The following is a 17146-nucleotide window of genomic DNA, read 5'->3' as shown; positions in this document are numbered from 1 at the left end:
CCACCGTTTTCTTATTAATAGTTTCCGTCTCGCACGCATGTCACTTTTGGCGCACATATTCAGAGTAGTAAATCTTGACAATAATCTTGCCGCTTTGAAAAGTGGCGCGTAAGGGGATTAACCTAACACGTTCTCTTTGGTTATGAAACCGTAAACCCATTTTTTAAATAAAGAATTACAATATGCAAACGGTAATTACTGAAAATACATCGAAAATCTAATGTAACGTAATAAGTGGCAATTCGATGAGTTATAAAATACAATAATTTATCAACAAGAGTTACGTGAAATCGTGTGTGGATTATTTCAATTGTCACAAGATGCAGCTTGAAGAATAATAATTATTGCTTACGTCGTTTTGCAGGTACTTACAAATAATCTACAATGGGGAATCTGTTTGTATAGAAGCAACGTTTAATTTTGTAAACAACATTTTTGTTTCAGAATTGCATCCATATGTAATAGGTAGACCGAGAACAAGTTAACGTAAGAATTGATGTATGCTGAATTAGAGTAATTATTAAAACATGCGAAAATATTACCAAGCAGCACTCGCAGTCATTACAGTAGTGAGTCTTGTGTCGTTGTTATTTTATAGACATGAGTATAATAAGCTAAGATATGTATTAGAAGTTTTCAATTTCTTCGGAAAGCCAAATCAGAAAAATGTTGAGGTCAACTGTACAAATAATGTGCCAATATTTAATACGCCGAATATGAAATTTGACGAGCCTCTTCCCTCGTGGCAGAGACTAGAAAATGATTTGTACATCTATTCTGCATATAATGTTCACAACAAAGAGGTTCAAGCATTAGGTTTTGGATCATTGGACAGTATCCAGGGTATGCGATGTATAATATTTTTTCATAATGAAATTAAACCATTCTTAGGAAGCTTCAGATACGTTCCAATTCGTAATGATCTAAACATCACAAGGGCTCATAAAAACTCAGATTATAACGGATATAATTTTTATTGTACATACGCTAAAAATAAGAAACCGGTAGGAGTAAGTTTTCTTACCAAATCTAATCTAAATCTGAATGATACACCCATGTTAGCTATTAAACCTCCATTACATAATTTAAATTACACTAATATTGGAGTATGCGTAGCTCCACCATTAACAAAGCCAATGCATTTATCAGAGATGATTGCTTTCATAAATTTCCATGATATAATTGGCATAGATAATTTTATAGTATACGATTTCGGTATCACGAGCGATTTCAATGGTCTGCTCAAGGAGTTATCCAAATCTCAAAATCCATACTGGAAATTTACGTACACAGTTGTCCCATGGAACTTCCCTTTCTCTGGAATTCACCCAGACGTGATAAAAGATTTAATACAGGCGGATTGTTTATATCGTACATACAATAAAGTTATGTACACGATTACATTGCCATGGGATGAGTATGTAGTTTTAAAGTATCATCATTCTCTCGTCGATTTAATGGCAAATTTCAAGCAATTTAACACGAAGACCGATCATTACTCGATAAAGCCCTTCACGTTTTGCACTCAGCAAATCGACAATGCATTTAATAAAAATGCATCGTTTGCAATATTTAAAAAGACGCAGTATGATTCAAGCATTACTGATAATCGACCTATTTATATATATAATACACGCGAATTATTTAAAAGAGATAATATTCATATTCGAGCAATTAGCACGGATTTGGTCGCAGTAAATCGATATAAGTATTGTTTCGAAAAATTCAACCCAGGTACAGGCAAGGAAGACAGCACAATTCTGAGATTTAAAGAAGATATACAAAATTCACAAATGTATAGAAGGTTTATAACAGATAAAAGATTCTTAGGAAATTCATGATAAATAGTTGCAATTAATAATCGACTATTTGCATTGAAATCGTTAATTGCATGAAATATTGTCTGTATAGATTCAATGCAACAGAAATGTGGAATTTTCGTATGAAAGTCTGATCTATTTATAAGGATTGTATAAGTGTCCAAATGTACATTCTCAAATTCTGTAAAAAAAAAAACATTGTTAAAATGCAGATATTTGAATAACTTTATAAATGTAAATATTTTATAAAACCTAATAATAGATTTCATTTTTGTAACTTCCTTCCCCCAGTTGCCTTGGTGATTGGACAAATTGATATACTTATCAACAGTATTCTTGTATTATATTACTCAACAATAATTACACAAAATTTATTTATTATTTTATGAAACGACACATTGCATCAATTAATTTTATTATAGATTTTACAAAATTTTCGTAATTTTATTACATGTTTTCTAATTACGTTTAATATCGATTTCGTTTTGACAATGTGTTCTCCGTATTATATCAGCAAAATTAATGTTAAATGATCAGAACCAAAGATAAAATAAAGTATAGAGCAAATTGAATTTGTTACTAAATGAAAAGTGTTGAACCGGTACTTTCAAGTATATCAATGTATTATATTCAAGAATGATCTAATTGATACATCACTTAAACTTCCGTAACTAAGGATCTAGAAAAAACGTTTATTTCAGTCGTTGGATGATTGCTGTATTTTGCAAACCAGCTTCCTCAATTGTTTTTTCTTCTGGCAGTTCCTTAGTAGGATATGTTGTTAATAAACTGAATTCCCTCATAGCGTATTGAGGTCTCATACTAAGTTATAATTAGTTAAGGAATAATCTGTCGATTGAATAAAATTAAAATTAATTCTACAACAATAGAACGCTGCGATATTGCGTAGTACGACTTGGGTTCTCGAAAATTTCGAGATTATTCTTGAGCATATTAGAGTTTTTTTAGAGAATTTTAGAGAATTTAGAGTTTTTTCTTAGAGAATAATACTGAAAATTTTCAAGAACCCATCCCAATCCTGAATAAAGTTTTCGACCTGTTCCAACTCGATATTTTTTGGTTCTCGCACACCTCTATATAATAGCAATATGTATCTTAATTATAAAAGGATACGTTACTATGTACTGTCTCAAATCGCTGACAGTGTGTGTTAAATTAAATTGAGCCTTCACGTTCGTACCATCGGCAAGACGGATTTGCAGCGTTGTGACAGGTTTTGATTCATCTAAATTTAATTGCTTCTTAGCTTCTGATTCGTTTGCTGCTTGATCTGCTAGATCAGTTGGTATTGTCATACCAACAGTTGCTGGAGAAGGACTGAACAAAGAGATTATTAAAAATACATGGAATATACATAAACGTAAATTTTTGTGTACAAGATATACCTTCCTAACATGCGACCTTTTCCAGTGAAAGCTTTGACTTTATTTTTCTGAGGAAGATAAGTCTCGTGACGATGATCCTCCATGTCTATCCATGCCTCTGTGCTCTTCACAATTTCTTGACGAATTTCTGGTGGTATTTCGCCTCTCTTAATGGTATCTAGGAATTTTCTATTCTCTGGGTCATTGTAAGACCGAAGTTCAGAATCGTTTACAGTGAATCCATTCTTCCACAACTTCAAAGTGATCGGTCCAGAATTGGAACCTTGATTGGAGGAAGAAGCAGAAACAACTAGACAAAAAGAAACAGTTTATAGTAGAAGCGTCATGAACCAACTTTTCTATGTTATTAGTATTTATGTTATACCTTCGGTATCAGAATTTGTTTGACCTAGTTTATATCCTGTTCCACTGAATGTGTTTGGTCTTTGCTGCCCACTTGATTTTGGTTTTACATCAACCGATTGTGCTTGACACAACTTAAACATATCACTAATAATATCCTTCTTTTTTGGTGGTCCTATCACTTCTTGCCCACTGTTTTCAAAACCACCAGCATAGAATGTCTGTGCATCTTCAGGGCTGCTTTCTTTGTCCTTGATATCGCTAAGCGTTGCGAGTCTGGATTTTGGTTTTGATTTTGGTATTTCTTTTGACGATTGCCCCTCCATCTCAGTGTCTGAGGCCTGCGTATAGTCTTCCTCTGTTGTTGAATCTTCGGTGGTTTCTGGGATCAATGCAGAAGGCCTTAAATCGTCATTCTCATAAAAGCTGGCAAGAGCAACCTGAAACATTTGCAAAAGAGACCCGATTAGTTGATTAACTAGAACAGGGCTCCCCGAATTTTTATAAACGAAAAGAACAATAATTTTGTACAATCCACAGGCACTAACAGTAAATACACACTGGGAATCTGTGCACTACAAATATCAAATTAATAAGAAGTCACTCAATGGAAAGAATTGGCTTTAATACAAATTGCCTGTTTATTTTTAGGCATTTTTATTATAACGTTGTAGTTACGTATTTTTACGTTGTTGATTAATAACTATTGCAAATATATCCTCGGTGGAATGAGAAAAATTATAAACTATTTCAAAATATAAATATTAATAACACACCACTTTGTATAACAATAGTATTTCGATTTGTGGACTTTAAGGTTATAAAAGCTGACGGATGCTGACAGTTTTACTAAACTGCAGAGTGTTGCTTATGTAGAAATGAGTCGCTCGTTAATCGAAACTATTTATATTAACTTATATAAAACATTGAATAAATACGCTGCCTCACCTCAAGCTGCCAAGCAGATGACTCAAGGTAAAACCGTGCTCGTTCAGACTCTACACCAGTTACATCTGTAAATTGCGAAACCAGCTCTTCGTGGTTCGCCATTGATCGCGAATATTATATCACTTACGGTGAATTAGATATTGTACCTGATTCTAAACAGCTGCCAAAACAATCTCTCCGGTAATAATTTTCTTTGTTCGGTAATTCAACTTTACGTCAATTTCTTCAATTTACCTGTCATTCCTTCCATTTATATGGAACCGAACCGGATACATGTAGTCAGCGAATCCGCGAAATATTTGAATATACGTTTCGCATCCGTTGTGACTTTTCAATACTTTTTGCACTTTACATTAATCTTTTGCACACAACTCCGTAGAATAAATTCCGCGAAATTATATAATGTTAATCGCTTCGTTCATGATCCTATTATACTATTTAACATCTATACGAATATACATATGTATATTATTCAACTTTTATAAAAAAATGTTTCTACATACATACATTTATGATCAATGTTTCGCATAAATATTTGTTTAAAAATAGGTATTTAATTGCAATTGAATTTCTGATTAAACCAGATTTTTCATACCGAAAGCATTAATCAATTAATAAATTAAAAAATTTTATTTGATTAATGCAGTATTCTGTTACGAATTATGACAATACAAAGCTGTACCGCATTTTATCCAGTGTGCTCTATGTCGATCTGTTATTAATGGTATATTAATTATATAATTATTCGATATAGATTGAATATTTTTATCAGCACATTGTACAGCAGTTACATAGACAGGACATTGGTAAACGTTATCCGTGTCCTTTTTATTATGTAAAAATGAAATGCATATTGGCGGCATATCCTGCCAATATATGTATTTCGAATTTTCAGCTAATAGATTATTTTCAATGTCCCATCGAGCGCCAGATAAATGCAAACCACGGATAAAATATGCGTCAACATTTTCTGCACTAGTTCCTTCAATTATAACTTTAAATTCAAGCCCAACTTCTTCAACAGGTACATTGTACTTTTCCGAAAACGTTAATGAAATCGCGGAGAAGAACATTTTACCAAAAAATATTGCATCGAGCCAAACAATTCTAGGACAGCCTCCATTCATCCATTGTTTAAGAAAACCCATACGTTTTACTAAATTATCAATGTAATAACCTAAGTTATCTGTTATGTTATTATTTTTTATTCCTTTCCAAGTACGAGGAACTTTATTTTTGTATATCATTTTCGATACTTCCTGGAGAGAATCTGTAAATGGAAGAGATCCTTCGAATGCTGATTTCAAATTGTTCAACGTTCGAGTTACAGTTGTTAAAGTATGTTTAAACAGCTTTGCTTCGCACAGAAGAACTCTATTCAAAGGTTCTCGAAGCAGAGAAGACTTATTTTCCTCCAAACAATTGATTTCGAATGTATCGTGCAATTTATCAGCAATATCATTGATTAAAAGTAGTACTTGATCTTGAGGCAGATGATCGTCTAATAAATGATCAATGGGATTCATAGACGAGATGGACGACAAGAATTCAAAGGCCATCATTGTATCTCGAGTAACAGCTCCATTTTGACTGAATCCAAAAACTTCCGATGATAAATCCAAAGGCATCTCTTCGATGTGCTTAATCACATGCAAATACTCACATCTTTGCGGTATCAACTTTGCTTGCTTATCTTTAACCGTGTCTGAGTTGCAGTAATCTGTTAAGAGATGCAATAGACTTCTGTTATCAATATTATCCATCACTTTTCCTCCATAATTGCATTCTCCAATGAAATATAGAATAATATCGAAAGGTGTATAGTCAGCATCGTTTATAAAGCTTTGCAGTTGTATAGCGGATAAATGAAAATCAGAATGATCAAAATCGTACGGTATATTCCAGCCTTGGGCACCGAAGCTATTTTTCTCTTTCACGATCGTGTGAAATAGAGATAAGCCGAATAGCAGCTTCGAAAAGATTTTATCCCTTCCTGGACACCCTTCGTAAAACTCTTTATTTACTATAGGGTCCGACTGGTAAATATTCTGCAATATTTCCTTAATATTCAATGGATAATCGTGCGATATTTTTATGCTATTTTGCAAGATACTAATTGGGAATCCTTTAATAGGGTAACTGGATAACCATAATCGAAAGCCCAGAGATGTATTGGAGATATCGCAATTTTCACAGAGTCTTTCAAGATCCAGCATCCAGTGAGGCACCAGATGACAATTTTCTAGAAACACCCAATTGCCTTCGGCCTGTGCTCTTTTTAAAAGAAATTCAGCTCTCTGTTCTTGACCTCTGCCCATCGACAGAGAGATAAACTTTGACAAATAGCCCTTTGTTTTCGCGTAAGCAGAAATAAGAGATAAAAGTGACGAACAGCTTGGTAGAATGAATAGAATAGGAGTCAAACAATTGGATTCTGCATACGATTGAGCCACTTTAATTTGTGGAGAGTGGACCTGTATGTTTCCCAATGTATCTTTTATTATTTCTATGATCTGTATTGTAATTTTGTCAGGCTTTAACGTTTTAACAAGTATAAGTTTCTGAAAAGAGGATTTATCTATCCAAGGCCATGGCAACAGCTGATTTTGAAGTGTTTCGGAGGAGTAATATTGTTTCCACGCGTTATCGTTGCAATGGAAATCTTCTGCAAGACCATTAAACGTTGATAATACGTTCTGAACATCACAAATATTCGTCCAAGTATTTTGCGGTAGCCAGCTAGGCTTATTATTGGAAATTGTTTCAGTACGTCTGCAGTTTGTGGACATAAAATATTTAATTTCTTCCTCTGTGGCTTGTTTGTCATCTAATAGTATTTTAGAACATAATAAGAAAGAGCATAGTATCTTGTGCTTCTCTGATAAGGATCTACAGATGCTCGCATAAAGGCTTTGAGTAAATGAAAATTTTAAATATGCTAATCTCTTCTCGAGAACAGCACTTCTATTCGAAGTCTCGATAGATCTGGTATACAATTGCACAAACCACGTGAAAGAGAAACAGTACATGCTATTCAAGTATGACAGAGCAATGAGTGTGTTGAACAAATCGACACAGTATTTAACGAATTGCGTGTAAGCATCTCGAAACTTGCTGATCTCCAGAGACATCAGTCTCGTTATCTCTTGTTTTTTAATTATATTTAGAGAAAGATTTTTCGAGGAGTCCAAAGTTTTTATTGCGTTCTCATCTTCAAGAATATTCGTGGTTGTCGAAGATAAGGTGCATAAAATATTATCCTCTTGTTGTTTCAATACTTTTTTGTTGTTCACGTCTTCCATCTGCAATATCTCGAATTTTCCCTGAAGCTCTGGCTTTTCCTTCGAAACGACGAGATCGAGGAGCCTCACTTGAAGAGCTTCGTTTGGAATGAAGAAATCAATTACAGTGAATTTACTGAATACCTCGGGTGTATATTTTGGATTCAACAATCGTGTTGTAATGTACAACCGAAAATCGTGCGAGTATTTTATAATATCGCGATTTATGGTCAAATACGAAATATTTTCATCGTTGTAGATTCTGTCCTTAAGAAATGGATCCAACACGGTTTCTAATTGTTCTCCTACATTTTCAATCAACACAGGGTTTCCATTTACAATACTAGATCGAACGATCGATGCATAATTGGAATTAGTGAGTTTGATGATTTTAATATTATTCTTCTTCTCGATTATTTTAATCCATTGATTTGCTTGATTCTGTGAATCGATGAACAAACACCACAGCTTAGAATTGCTCATAATAATTGCATTCTCAACCGAGAATCTGTGTTTAGGCAAACCACAAAGATACCAATGATTTATCTCATTCTCATCTCCATGAATGTTTATTAGATTGTAGTTAGTAGTAAATGGTATTTTTAAATGTATAATATACTGTTTCCAGTACCCTACAATTTTGTCACGAAAAATTGTGGTGTACGATGCTGTGTAACTTATTATTCCGCACGATAGTATCATATCTCCGACGAGATTATTATAATTCTCTTGCAGATTCTCGGCGCATTCCATCCAGCGGTCTTTCTCACCCCCTAAACTTGCAATCAATTTTTCTGCCTTATTAAGCTTGCTGGTGCAGTCTTCCACTTCCTTTTCGAGCTTCACTTTCTGCTGTAATGTTTCCTGGAGACTGTTATTCAGTACTGCAAGTTTCGCGTTCAACGCGGAAAGCGTTTTACGCTTCTCATTTAAAAAGGCTTCAGCTTCGTCACATTCCCTTTGGGCAGCCAGAAGCTTCTCCTTCTTAGGCGCAACTGCCTTAGCAACTTCATCGTACGACACCATTGCCCTAACCCATTTGCAAAGGCCTTCCGCAGCGCTCGATGCTTTGGCAACAATATGTGGTTTAAAGCTATTATCGGATATATACGTCTTCTTAATAATTTGCATGATATTCGATGGAATATTATCTTTATCATAGTCCTTTAAATTCTGTAAAAAATTCATGTCGCCTAAGATACGCTTGCTTGGACCCCAATAGTCTGTGTATTTTTTACCAGTGACTGGATCGATAGGTTTATCTGGTGGTACGTCAAGCATAACACAGACTGCAGCCATTACTAGCTTGACAGTATCAGGAGGATTTTTCATGGCTTTTACAAGCGTGATGTCTGTGGGCTTCAGTGTGTTCAGTGCAGCAACAGCATCTTCCAGAATTGGGATTGCTACAGCTAAATCAGCTTCGCATTCCATTTTCAGCTTACCAGCTACTCCTGCCTTTTTATTCGCTATCTCTTCTTCCTGCTGCACGAGAATCGTAGCCCCTTCTACACTGATATTCTCATTCTCCACTTCCTTCATGGTAATTATAGTTTGCTGAGCAGAGATTTCCAACTGCGGTTTTAACATTATCAACGTAGCTTTCATCTTCTCTACTTGTTGCGCTGCCAACTTCAATTTTTCTAGACCTGCTAAATATCTGTTCCTCGTTGCGATAATATTCTTCTGCTTTTCTGATACCTGACAGGAGTACAATCTCAACATGTGTAAGAAAGCCAGTAATGTCACATGAATTCTTTTGGATGTTTCATTGAAATATTCGTTACTCATTTCTCGTGCACTGTCGTACAACTGTATGCAAGCTGTTATTATATCTTCTTTTATGTTTTCTTGGACATCAGTGTCTTGAATGTATTTTAAACCTACTTGCTTGAATGCACTCATTGGCCAGGTATTATGCCAACTCATTGTACAATACTTCACTAGTTCTGGATATTTATGTAGATATGATCTAATTATCTTGCTTGTTGAGTTAAAGCATATGACGATGTGCAAGTTATCTTTACATTGTTCCAGAAAATAATCCATTACAGCGTGAGTACTTATTTCTGCATTTTTGTTTCCCCCTTGAGCATGTAAACGTACCATCTCGATAATATTGTGCCTCTCTTCGGTAGAAAACAAATCAGGTATTTCACTGGTAGCTAAAAGACTCTTGATATCACAGAGAAAGGTATCTGATATTTGTTTTTCCTTTATAAAAAACGTAAGGCTCTCCCTCGAACTGCCACACTTTTGTAAAACTTTTTTTAGATCTTCTCTCCATAAATCGAAATTCCAAGAAGATGGCTCAAACAATTCTTGTTGATTTATATAAGCTGCAAGGCTTGTTATAGATTTTCTACCGGATCCTATATTGGAGATCATCAATAAATTACCTCCTGGTATTGCTAAAATTCTTGCAATTTTAATGAGATTTTCCAATACGTATTGTGTTATGACTATATCGATTTGTTTCTTAAAATTTGTGTTATACTCGTTTAGATAGAAGAGAAGTTTATTCCTTAGTTTATCCATAGAAGTTATCTCTTCATATTTTTTATTTTTTTCCGTGCCCATAAAATTGCTAAATACTAAATTGTTAAAGGACTCCTTTGTAATTTGATTGTTCTTAGATTTTGATAAATAGTCAAAAGCTGTTTCGAATGAATCTTTGAAATGACGTTTGGTGGTTTCTCTGATCTGTAAGAAGAGATATTCTTTGTCTTCGTCATCCAATATTCTATCACCAAAAACACGCCACACTTCGTGAGCCCAGAGACGGATAAAAGTAACTTTTGTTTCCACTGATTCCTTTTGGAGGAGACTGCAGCCATTGATTACTTTGCTCACGTCTCTCATGCTAAATTGATATTGACATTTTGCAGGTACTGGCAAGAGATTTTTTATTACAGAACTATAGATATCAATCGTAGCATTTGCTATACTAGTTACACTAGTTAGAACATCCGCTGCGAACAGATTCTTCTTGAAATTCGTGAAAAGCACATTTGAAAAGATTCGAAATATAGTATCTGTAGACGGTGCATACATGCTGTACAGATTAAAATGCCTTAAAAATCTGGGGCATATCTTGATTAAATCATTTCCTATAATAGCAAGGGAGAACATGGTGTCGCGAATAAAAATTTTTTCGGGCTCGTTAGTATTATAGAAATACCCGTAACTGTGGTATTGCCGCAGAAATTCTAGAATACTATTTATTTCAGATTGACTCTCTTGCGTTTCTACACAAAGATCATCAATGAAACTAATACAAAATTGATTTTTCGGAGGACCATAATGTCCCGTTTTAATTTTATTCAGTTTAGCAAGCAGCATGTTTTGCGTTCTCAACATAGAATTCATGAAAGCAAAGCTAAAAAAGTTGATCAAATATTCGTCTCCAGGCAGTTTGTTCTTTAACAAATTCTTTATTAAAGAAGTTTTACCAGTAGATACATTCCCACAAATGAGGAAAGGTTTCCTGAATTTAATATGTTTCAATAGTAGATGATTATATTTTAATGTATTAATTGTTGGTACAAAGATTTCATTATTTATTTCTATTGTCTTTTCAGTTTTTAATAAATCACTCCAATACTTCCAATTTCCAGAACCTTTGAAAATGTAATAATTATCTTGTATTAATCCTTCGTGAGGTAACGTTACATCAAAGTTCTTTATTGTTTTAGGTTTTGGGTGCTTCTCAATTTTTCCACTCCAAAGGGATATGCAGAGGGAATTAAATTGAACGTGAGAGTCCATGTTCAAGTTCCCTCCTAATCCCCATATAATAGACAATATAAGCGCAGCTTGCATCCAAATTATAAAATGATTTTTCCCCTTTTCTTCAGTGCTTTCGGTTTGAGCATCTCTCAAATACATCTCAAGCAAATTTAATGTCGATATTATACCGTGCAACTGATTCACAATTAAAGTTAGAGAACAATGTCTCTGTATAAACTCTAGAACAGGATCCATTATCCAATCGAATATTGAATATAAAGTTTCTTCGTAACCATTATAAATATCGTCTTTGTAGATATGTGTTTTAACGTATGGTCTCCAATCAAGAGACTGTGATTCAACATAAATCACTCCGCATCTCAATAACACAGCAGGAGAAGCTTCTACGATGTTCATAGTTTCGAAGATAATAGATACTGAATCTGCTATATCAATCTTTTCACCTGAAGTCAAATGCAATGCCTTGTTCGTATCCAGAACTGTATATAAACTCTCAATCCATACATCTTTTAATGGTGCATCGAATACTATCCATTTCTTGTCAAAGAAATCGTTCGATAAGGAACGAAATACTTGAGAGCATATTCCATCCTTCCAGATTTTTAATTTTTTGTCAAAATGACCATAGAGTTGGTCCATACTCGATATTCCTGGTATTATAGTTTCTAATTTTACGTCGACACCAGATCCTACACCTTGCTTGTGCAAGGATATTAAAACATCCTTCAGAACGTGTAAAATTTCTGTTTTCCCTACCAATGGGTCGCCAACAAGTATAACTGCTCGATGAATATACAGTAGCTCGAATGCTTGTATAATTTTTAGTTTTAAATCGTCGTGAATGTGCAGACATCTACATTCACATACGGTCCCAAGAGTTTCTAAGAACATTTTGTAATCGGGATGCAATAATGTAACATCAGGAAATGTATTGTCAACAATACTTTTAAAGATGAGTGAATCTGCGCTGCAGAGTTTAGGGAGATTAACGTCGATTAAAGATCGTAAAAGTAACACGGTTTCGTTCTCATTTGGGAAACTTCTTTTTAAATAGTTCAAGGTCTGAACAACTATTTTGGCAGAGTTTATATCGAAAGTGTTACACGATTCACACTGCAGCTGTTCAGAGAGCAGTTTGTAAAACGTAGTTAGTTTTATAGCTAAAAGTTTTGAATTAATTATGCCAGCAGCAAACAGTTCGATCTCTACAATTTTATTGATATCTGGTACCATCATGTGTACTCTTCTGAACAATATTTTTAAATTGTCAGGCAATTTATGGTATTTGAATGAGCGAAGATTAGTCGTAGTGCAAATATGTCCACCTGGATTCAGATTTAACAGTGAACCTTTGATTGTTATGGCTTTCAAATTCGCACTTACTGCTTGAGCCACACAAACGAGATTTTGGGTAATCATGGACAGCATTTCGAGCTCCAGACTATTGAAATTTTCGAAACACAGCCATGCTCCGCAGGAAACTAATCCTTTGAACACTTGACAGACAAAATTGTAGGAAGATATATTAGCGCAATTGAAAATACGAAACTGTACTGCGATTGCTTTTGCCAGGCTTTTAATAGTCTCCGTTTTCCCTGTGGAAGACAATCCTGTTACAGCTCCGTATAAATGGTACTTATATGCTTGCATAAATGTGTAGAAACATCTCTCTGTGAGAGTAGTGTTAACTATACACTGTTTGTAATAGCTGTACTCGTATCCATACTTTATACTTGCATCGAACATTGAAACAGTAACATAATCTTCCTCTAAATAATATCTTAATTGTGCAACCCATGTAAAGTCTCTGTATCGAGTAATTCTTTTGTCCAACAATAATTGCACGATGTCCTTTTGATTACTGACTACAATGATTAAAGATGTTAATATGTTTCTGTGCCTTCGTGTTGTACAATTTCTCAATTCAGTGGCTAAACTAGGTAGATGATTAATATACTTTAAGTATAAAGAGTTTAATGCTTTAGAGCTAAATGAAGAGAAACAATCATGTAAGTCGCGAGTCCAATAAAGTAGGAGAACAGATATAATTATCATACTTGGAAAATTGAGAATATCGTAATAGGTAAAATTAAATTTATCCCAACATTTTAAAATACTTTTCTGCAAAGTACTATTTATCTCATTCTCTAGTTCTATCAACCATGTCTCTTCATGATCGGAATGAATCTGAATAGACTTTTCTAAATTCATTTCCTCATTATGATCACCAATAATAGAAGAAATTTGTTTTTCTTTATTGATTCGAACTTTCTTTACGCCATCGAAACAAGGTTTTAGAGAGACGTTTAATTCTTCAACATTGTTCGATTCGAATAATACTCTTTGAACTTCTTTGTCTGAAAGGAAGAAGAATCTTGGAAAACATAATCGTTTATTTTCTATGTACTCTGTTACCCCACGATGTACATTTTCAAGATTTTCATTGGTATTGTATAAAGACTCTAAAATTGTTAGATCATCAATTCCTGAGAATGTAGGATTCATGCATATTTTATTTCGAATGTTTGCCAAAAGTTTTTTCGCTTCCCTATACAAGGCTGACTCTTTAGGCAAGTATTTCTCTATATTATGATAAGAAAAAGTTGAGTATAAAGGAAGCATTAATACTTGAACATCACACCATTGCACCATGATGTTCCTAATTCTATCGAGAGACGAGAAGAATTCGTTTACAGTCGAAATGATTGGTTTCACAAAATGAGAGGTTTTCATCTCTTCGATTACTATAAAATGATCTTCAAGAAGCAATTCTATGTCACATAAATTCGAGAAGACGTGCATCTTCGACTTTTCATCGAAGCTTATCTCGAACGAAATTGTTTTCCATTCTTTAATCATTTGCAACAATTTTTCCTGTAATTCTAGCTCTCTGTTGGCACCTAGGCTAATAGCTTCATACTTCTCGATGTCATCCATTAAATTGAAGGAGATCATTTTCCTTAGACTCGTGCCAGCATTGGGTGTAAGATCAAAATTACATATCACAGACATTTCCATCCAGTGAGATTTTTTAAGAGCTGGATTACACATGCATACTATCAACGATAAATAATTCTTGAAATCGTTTATATCATTTAGAGCTTGCCAGCACATTTTCAACGGAGCTGGTTGTTGCATGGGATCCGGATCATCTGCGATACCAGAGAATTTGAAGCACTTGCTCGCAGTCAGATCCATTTTAATTTTTGTTTTGAACGTTCTGCTCATTTCAGTGATCATTTCAAAGTAGTTTAATGTTTTCCTTTTTATAACAGCAGCATCCAACCACTCGAATGGCCCATCCAACCATACACTATTGTCTTTTCTCCATTGATGAACAACGTAAATAAGATCATGAAATGGGATTATTACTTCCTGCAATTCAATTACTTTCGGAAACTCAGTTTCGGGAAATTTAAACAATTTTTCTTCTTCGTTGATCTTTTCCATCTCAATGTTAATTTTATTCACTTCCTTAAACAGCCCTCTGTAATATTCAACATACTCTTCAACGCTCTCAATATCGTCCATATTATCTAAAACACTGAGTTGAGGAATAATGTAATCTACTTCAGAATTCAATTTGTTTATTCTCTTTTGCATGTCGTCTTCCAATTCATTCTTCATTGCTTCGCACAATGTGTTGTTCTGTCTAAATACAGGCACAATCTCATGCAACCAGTTTATGGTTTTCTTATTTAAATTGATATGGTCGTCTGATAGAAATGTAACTTCAAATAATGTGCATAGCATGTGTATAGACTGCTGAATTTTGCATTCCAATTGTTTTATTAATTCTTTCGATGCGTGTAAGATGTATTCAGTTAACTCAATCAACAATTTAGCTTCATTTGGTATATTCAGTGCTTTGATTTTCAAGCTTTCGAACTCTTCGCAGATTTTCATATTGAAATTTTTATGATACTTAATCACCTTAAGCAAGAAAGCATTTACGATATCCCATGACTCTTCTTTCAAAGCTTCCTTAACTTTAGTCTGTTCTAATCTGCCTATGGTATAATACATGTTTGCTACTATCCTATTTGTTCTTATCAGATATATGTTATACTTTTTAATATACTTGAGGTACGAATCAAAGTTTATTTTGCCGAAACTTAATGATAATATTTTCTTCTTCGTACTCGGTACAATTACAGGATAAAATTCTTCAGTAATATTTATTACATGTTTGTTTATAGGCTCAAATAAGTTTTGCAATATAGTTCGCAATTTATTATGCGACTCTTCAATGTACCAATTTGGTAATTTTATTTGAATATATTTAGAAGATACTTTCAAATTTAGCACTTCTTCGAACGAAGTTAAATATTGAGCTATTGAGCCAATGTGATCGATTATTCCATGATACGTTGAATATATTTCTTCAATGTTAGGATTGATAAGAAGTTGACCATCTTGTAGATCGAGTTGAAGTTTAATTTTTGGACAATAATATTCATTACACATAATTGTTAGCATATGATCTATTGATTGTATCATAACATTTATAATTTGCTGTGCGAAAATATGTGTTATACACCGCATAATATTTAGCAGTTGATTTATACTAACATTTCTCAGTGTTCTTGTTGCAGTCTTTGATATAATCCTACAGGTTTCTTTATAAAATTGATAAGAAATGATCAGAGATGCTTTTTTAACATCATTATTAATTATGTTTTGAAAATCATTCAATGACATAAGATCAAGACAGAGATCTTGAAAGTTGCAGATGTACGTTGGAAGCATAACTTGACCCATCTCCATAATGAATCTTATTGGTTCCAGATGAAGAAAATATCTTTTTGCTATTAATTTACGACGTTCAGAAAATTTATTGTAGCTGTAGCCTTTGCATTCCTTTAGAGAATACAAAGAGGAAAAAGATGTTTCTTCTTTTCCTGACAACAATAGTATAACTTTCATGGAAAAGCTTTGCATATCTTTGATCAGCATATCCTTTATTTCCATTAGCATTGATTGTACTAATGAAGAATATTTTCTTCTGTACCTTCTTGGCAATAAATTTAAGATATTCTTCTCCCATTCTTTAGGAAACTCATTGTTATACTTTAAACATTTCATTATTTCATTATAAATTATATTGTGGTCAGATGTTAAACTAATGTTTAAACTACTGGGACTGTTTATATTTACTTTAGTCGCATCCATGGCTTTTGCAAATAAATTATAGCAAAACTCAATATAATGAACACTATATCAACCCAGCTGACTTGTATTGGTGCAAAATGTTTTATCAATATCCGCACTACCATGCTATTGCTGAACCTCTCCAGTGCATATACATATATTTGTATTAAATTTTGTTATAAGTGTTCAGATTTTTATGAATTTATGAAATTAAATTAAATATATTTAAAAGACAGCTTGGGAAAATATACAAAAAATTTTAATGCTGGCATTTATCTCTGAATAAAATGTTTTTTTATTGTCTTTAGAAAAATGAATTAATAAATATCGCAAAATAAACAGTATATAAATAAATATTTTTTGTCATATAGACCATTTCGTGAAGTTAATTCCATTATGTACATACATCTATTATTTCTACATGTGTGTGTATGAGGAATATTGATTA

At 33.6% G+C, this 17146-nt stretch overlaps 3 protein-coding genes across 4 annotated transcripts; 1 reads left to right on the top strand and 2 right to left on the bottom strand.

Annotated features, from left to right (window-relative positions):
• Nucleotides 1-19: 19 nt before the first annotated feature.
• LOC143354821 (uncharacterized) lies at nt 20-2375 on the top strand. Its single transcript, XM_076789173.1, has 2 exons — nt 20-364; nt 445-2375. Exon 2 carries the CDS (start codon nt 528-530, stop codon nt 1839-1841), a length of 1314 nt encoding a protein of 437 aa, XP_076645288.1. The 5' UTR covers nt 20-364; nt 445-527; the 3' UTR covers nt 1842-2375.
• LOC143354826 (NSFL1 cofactor p47) lies at nt 2180-4792 on the bottom strand. Of its 2 annotated transcripts, none has more exons than XM_076789185.1 (5): nt 4517-4792; nt 3591-4008; nt 3227-3515; nt 2955-3158; nt 2180-2642 (listed from the first exon to the last, which is right to left on the bottom strand). In XM_076789185.1, exons 1-5 carry the CDS (start codon nt 4616-4618, stop codon nt 2513-2515), a joined length of 1143 nt encoding a protein of 380 aa, XP_076645300.1. In that variant the 5' UTR covers nt 4619-4792; the 3' UTR covers nt 2180-2512. The 2 variants fall into 2 exon arrangements, with proteins under 2 accessions (XP_076645300.1, XP_076645301.1); XM_076789186.1 differs by having other exon boundaries at nt 4663-4785.
• A 377-nt stretch (nt 4793-5169) lies between these two features.
• On the bottom strand, nt 5170-17054 carry LOC143355007 (dynein axonemal heavy chain 3). The gene has a single exon (XM_076789441.1). It carries the CDS (start codon nt 16717-16719, stop codon nt 5170-5172), a length of 11550 nt encoding a protein of 3849 aa, XP_076645556.1. The 5' UTR covers nt 16720-17054.
• Nucleotides 17055-17146: the final 92 nt, after the last annotated feature.

Source organism: Halictus rubicundus, chromosome 6, assembly GCF_050948215.1.
Source record: "Halictus rubicundus isolate RS-2024b chromosome 6, iyHalRubi1_principal, whole genome shotgun sequence".
NCBI lineage: Eukaryota > Metazoa > Arthropoda > Insecta > Hymenoptera > Halictidae > Halictus > Halictus rubicundus.
The sequence above is the reverse complement of the archived record's forward strand: the minus strand, read 5'-3'. Positions and strand labels throughout refer to the sequence as shown.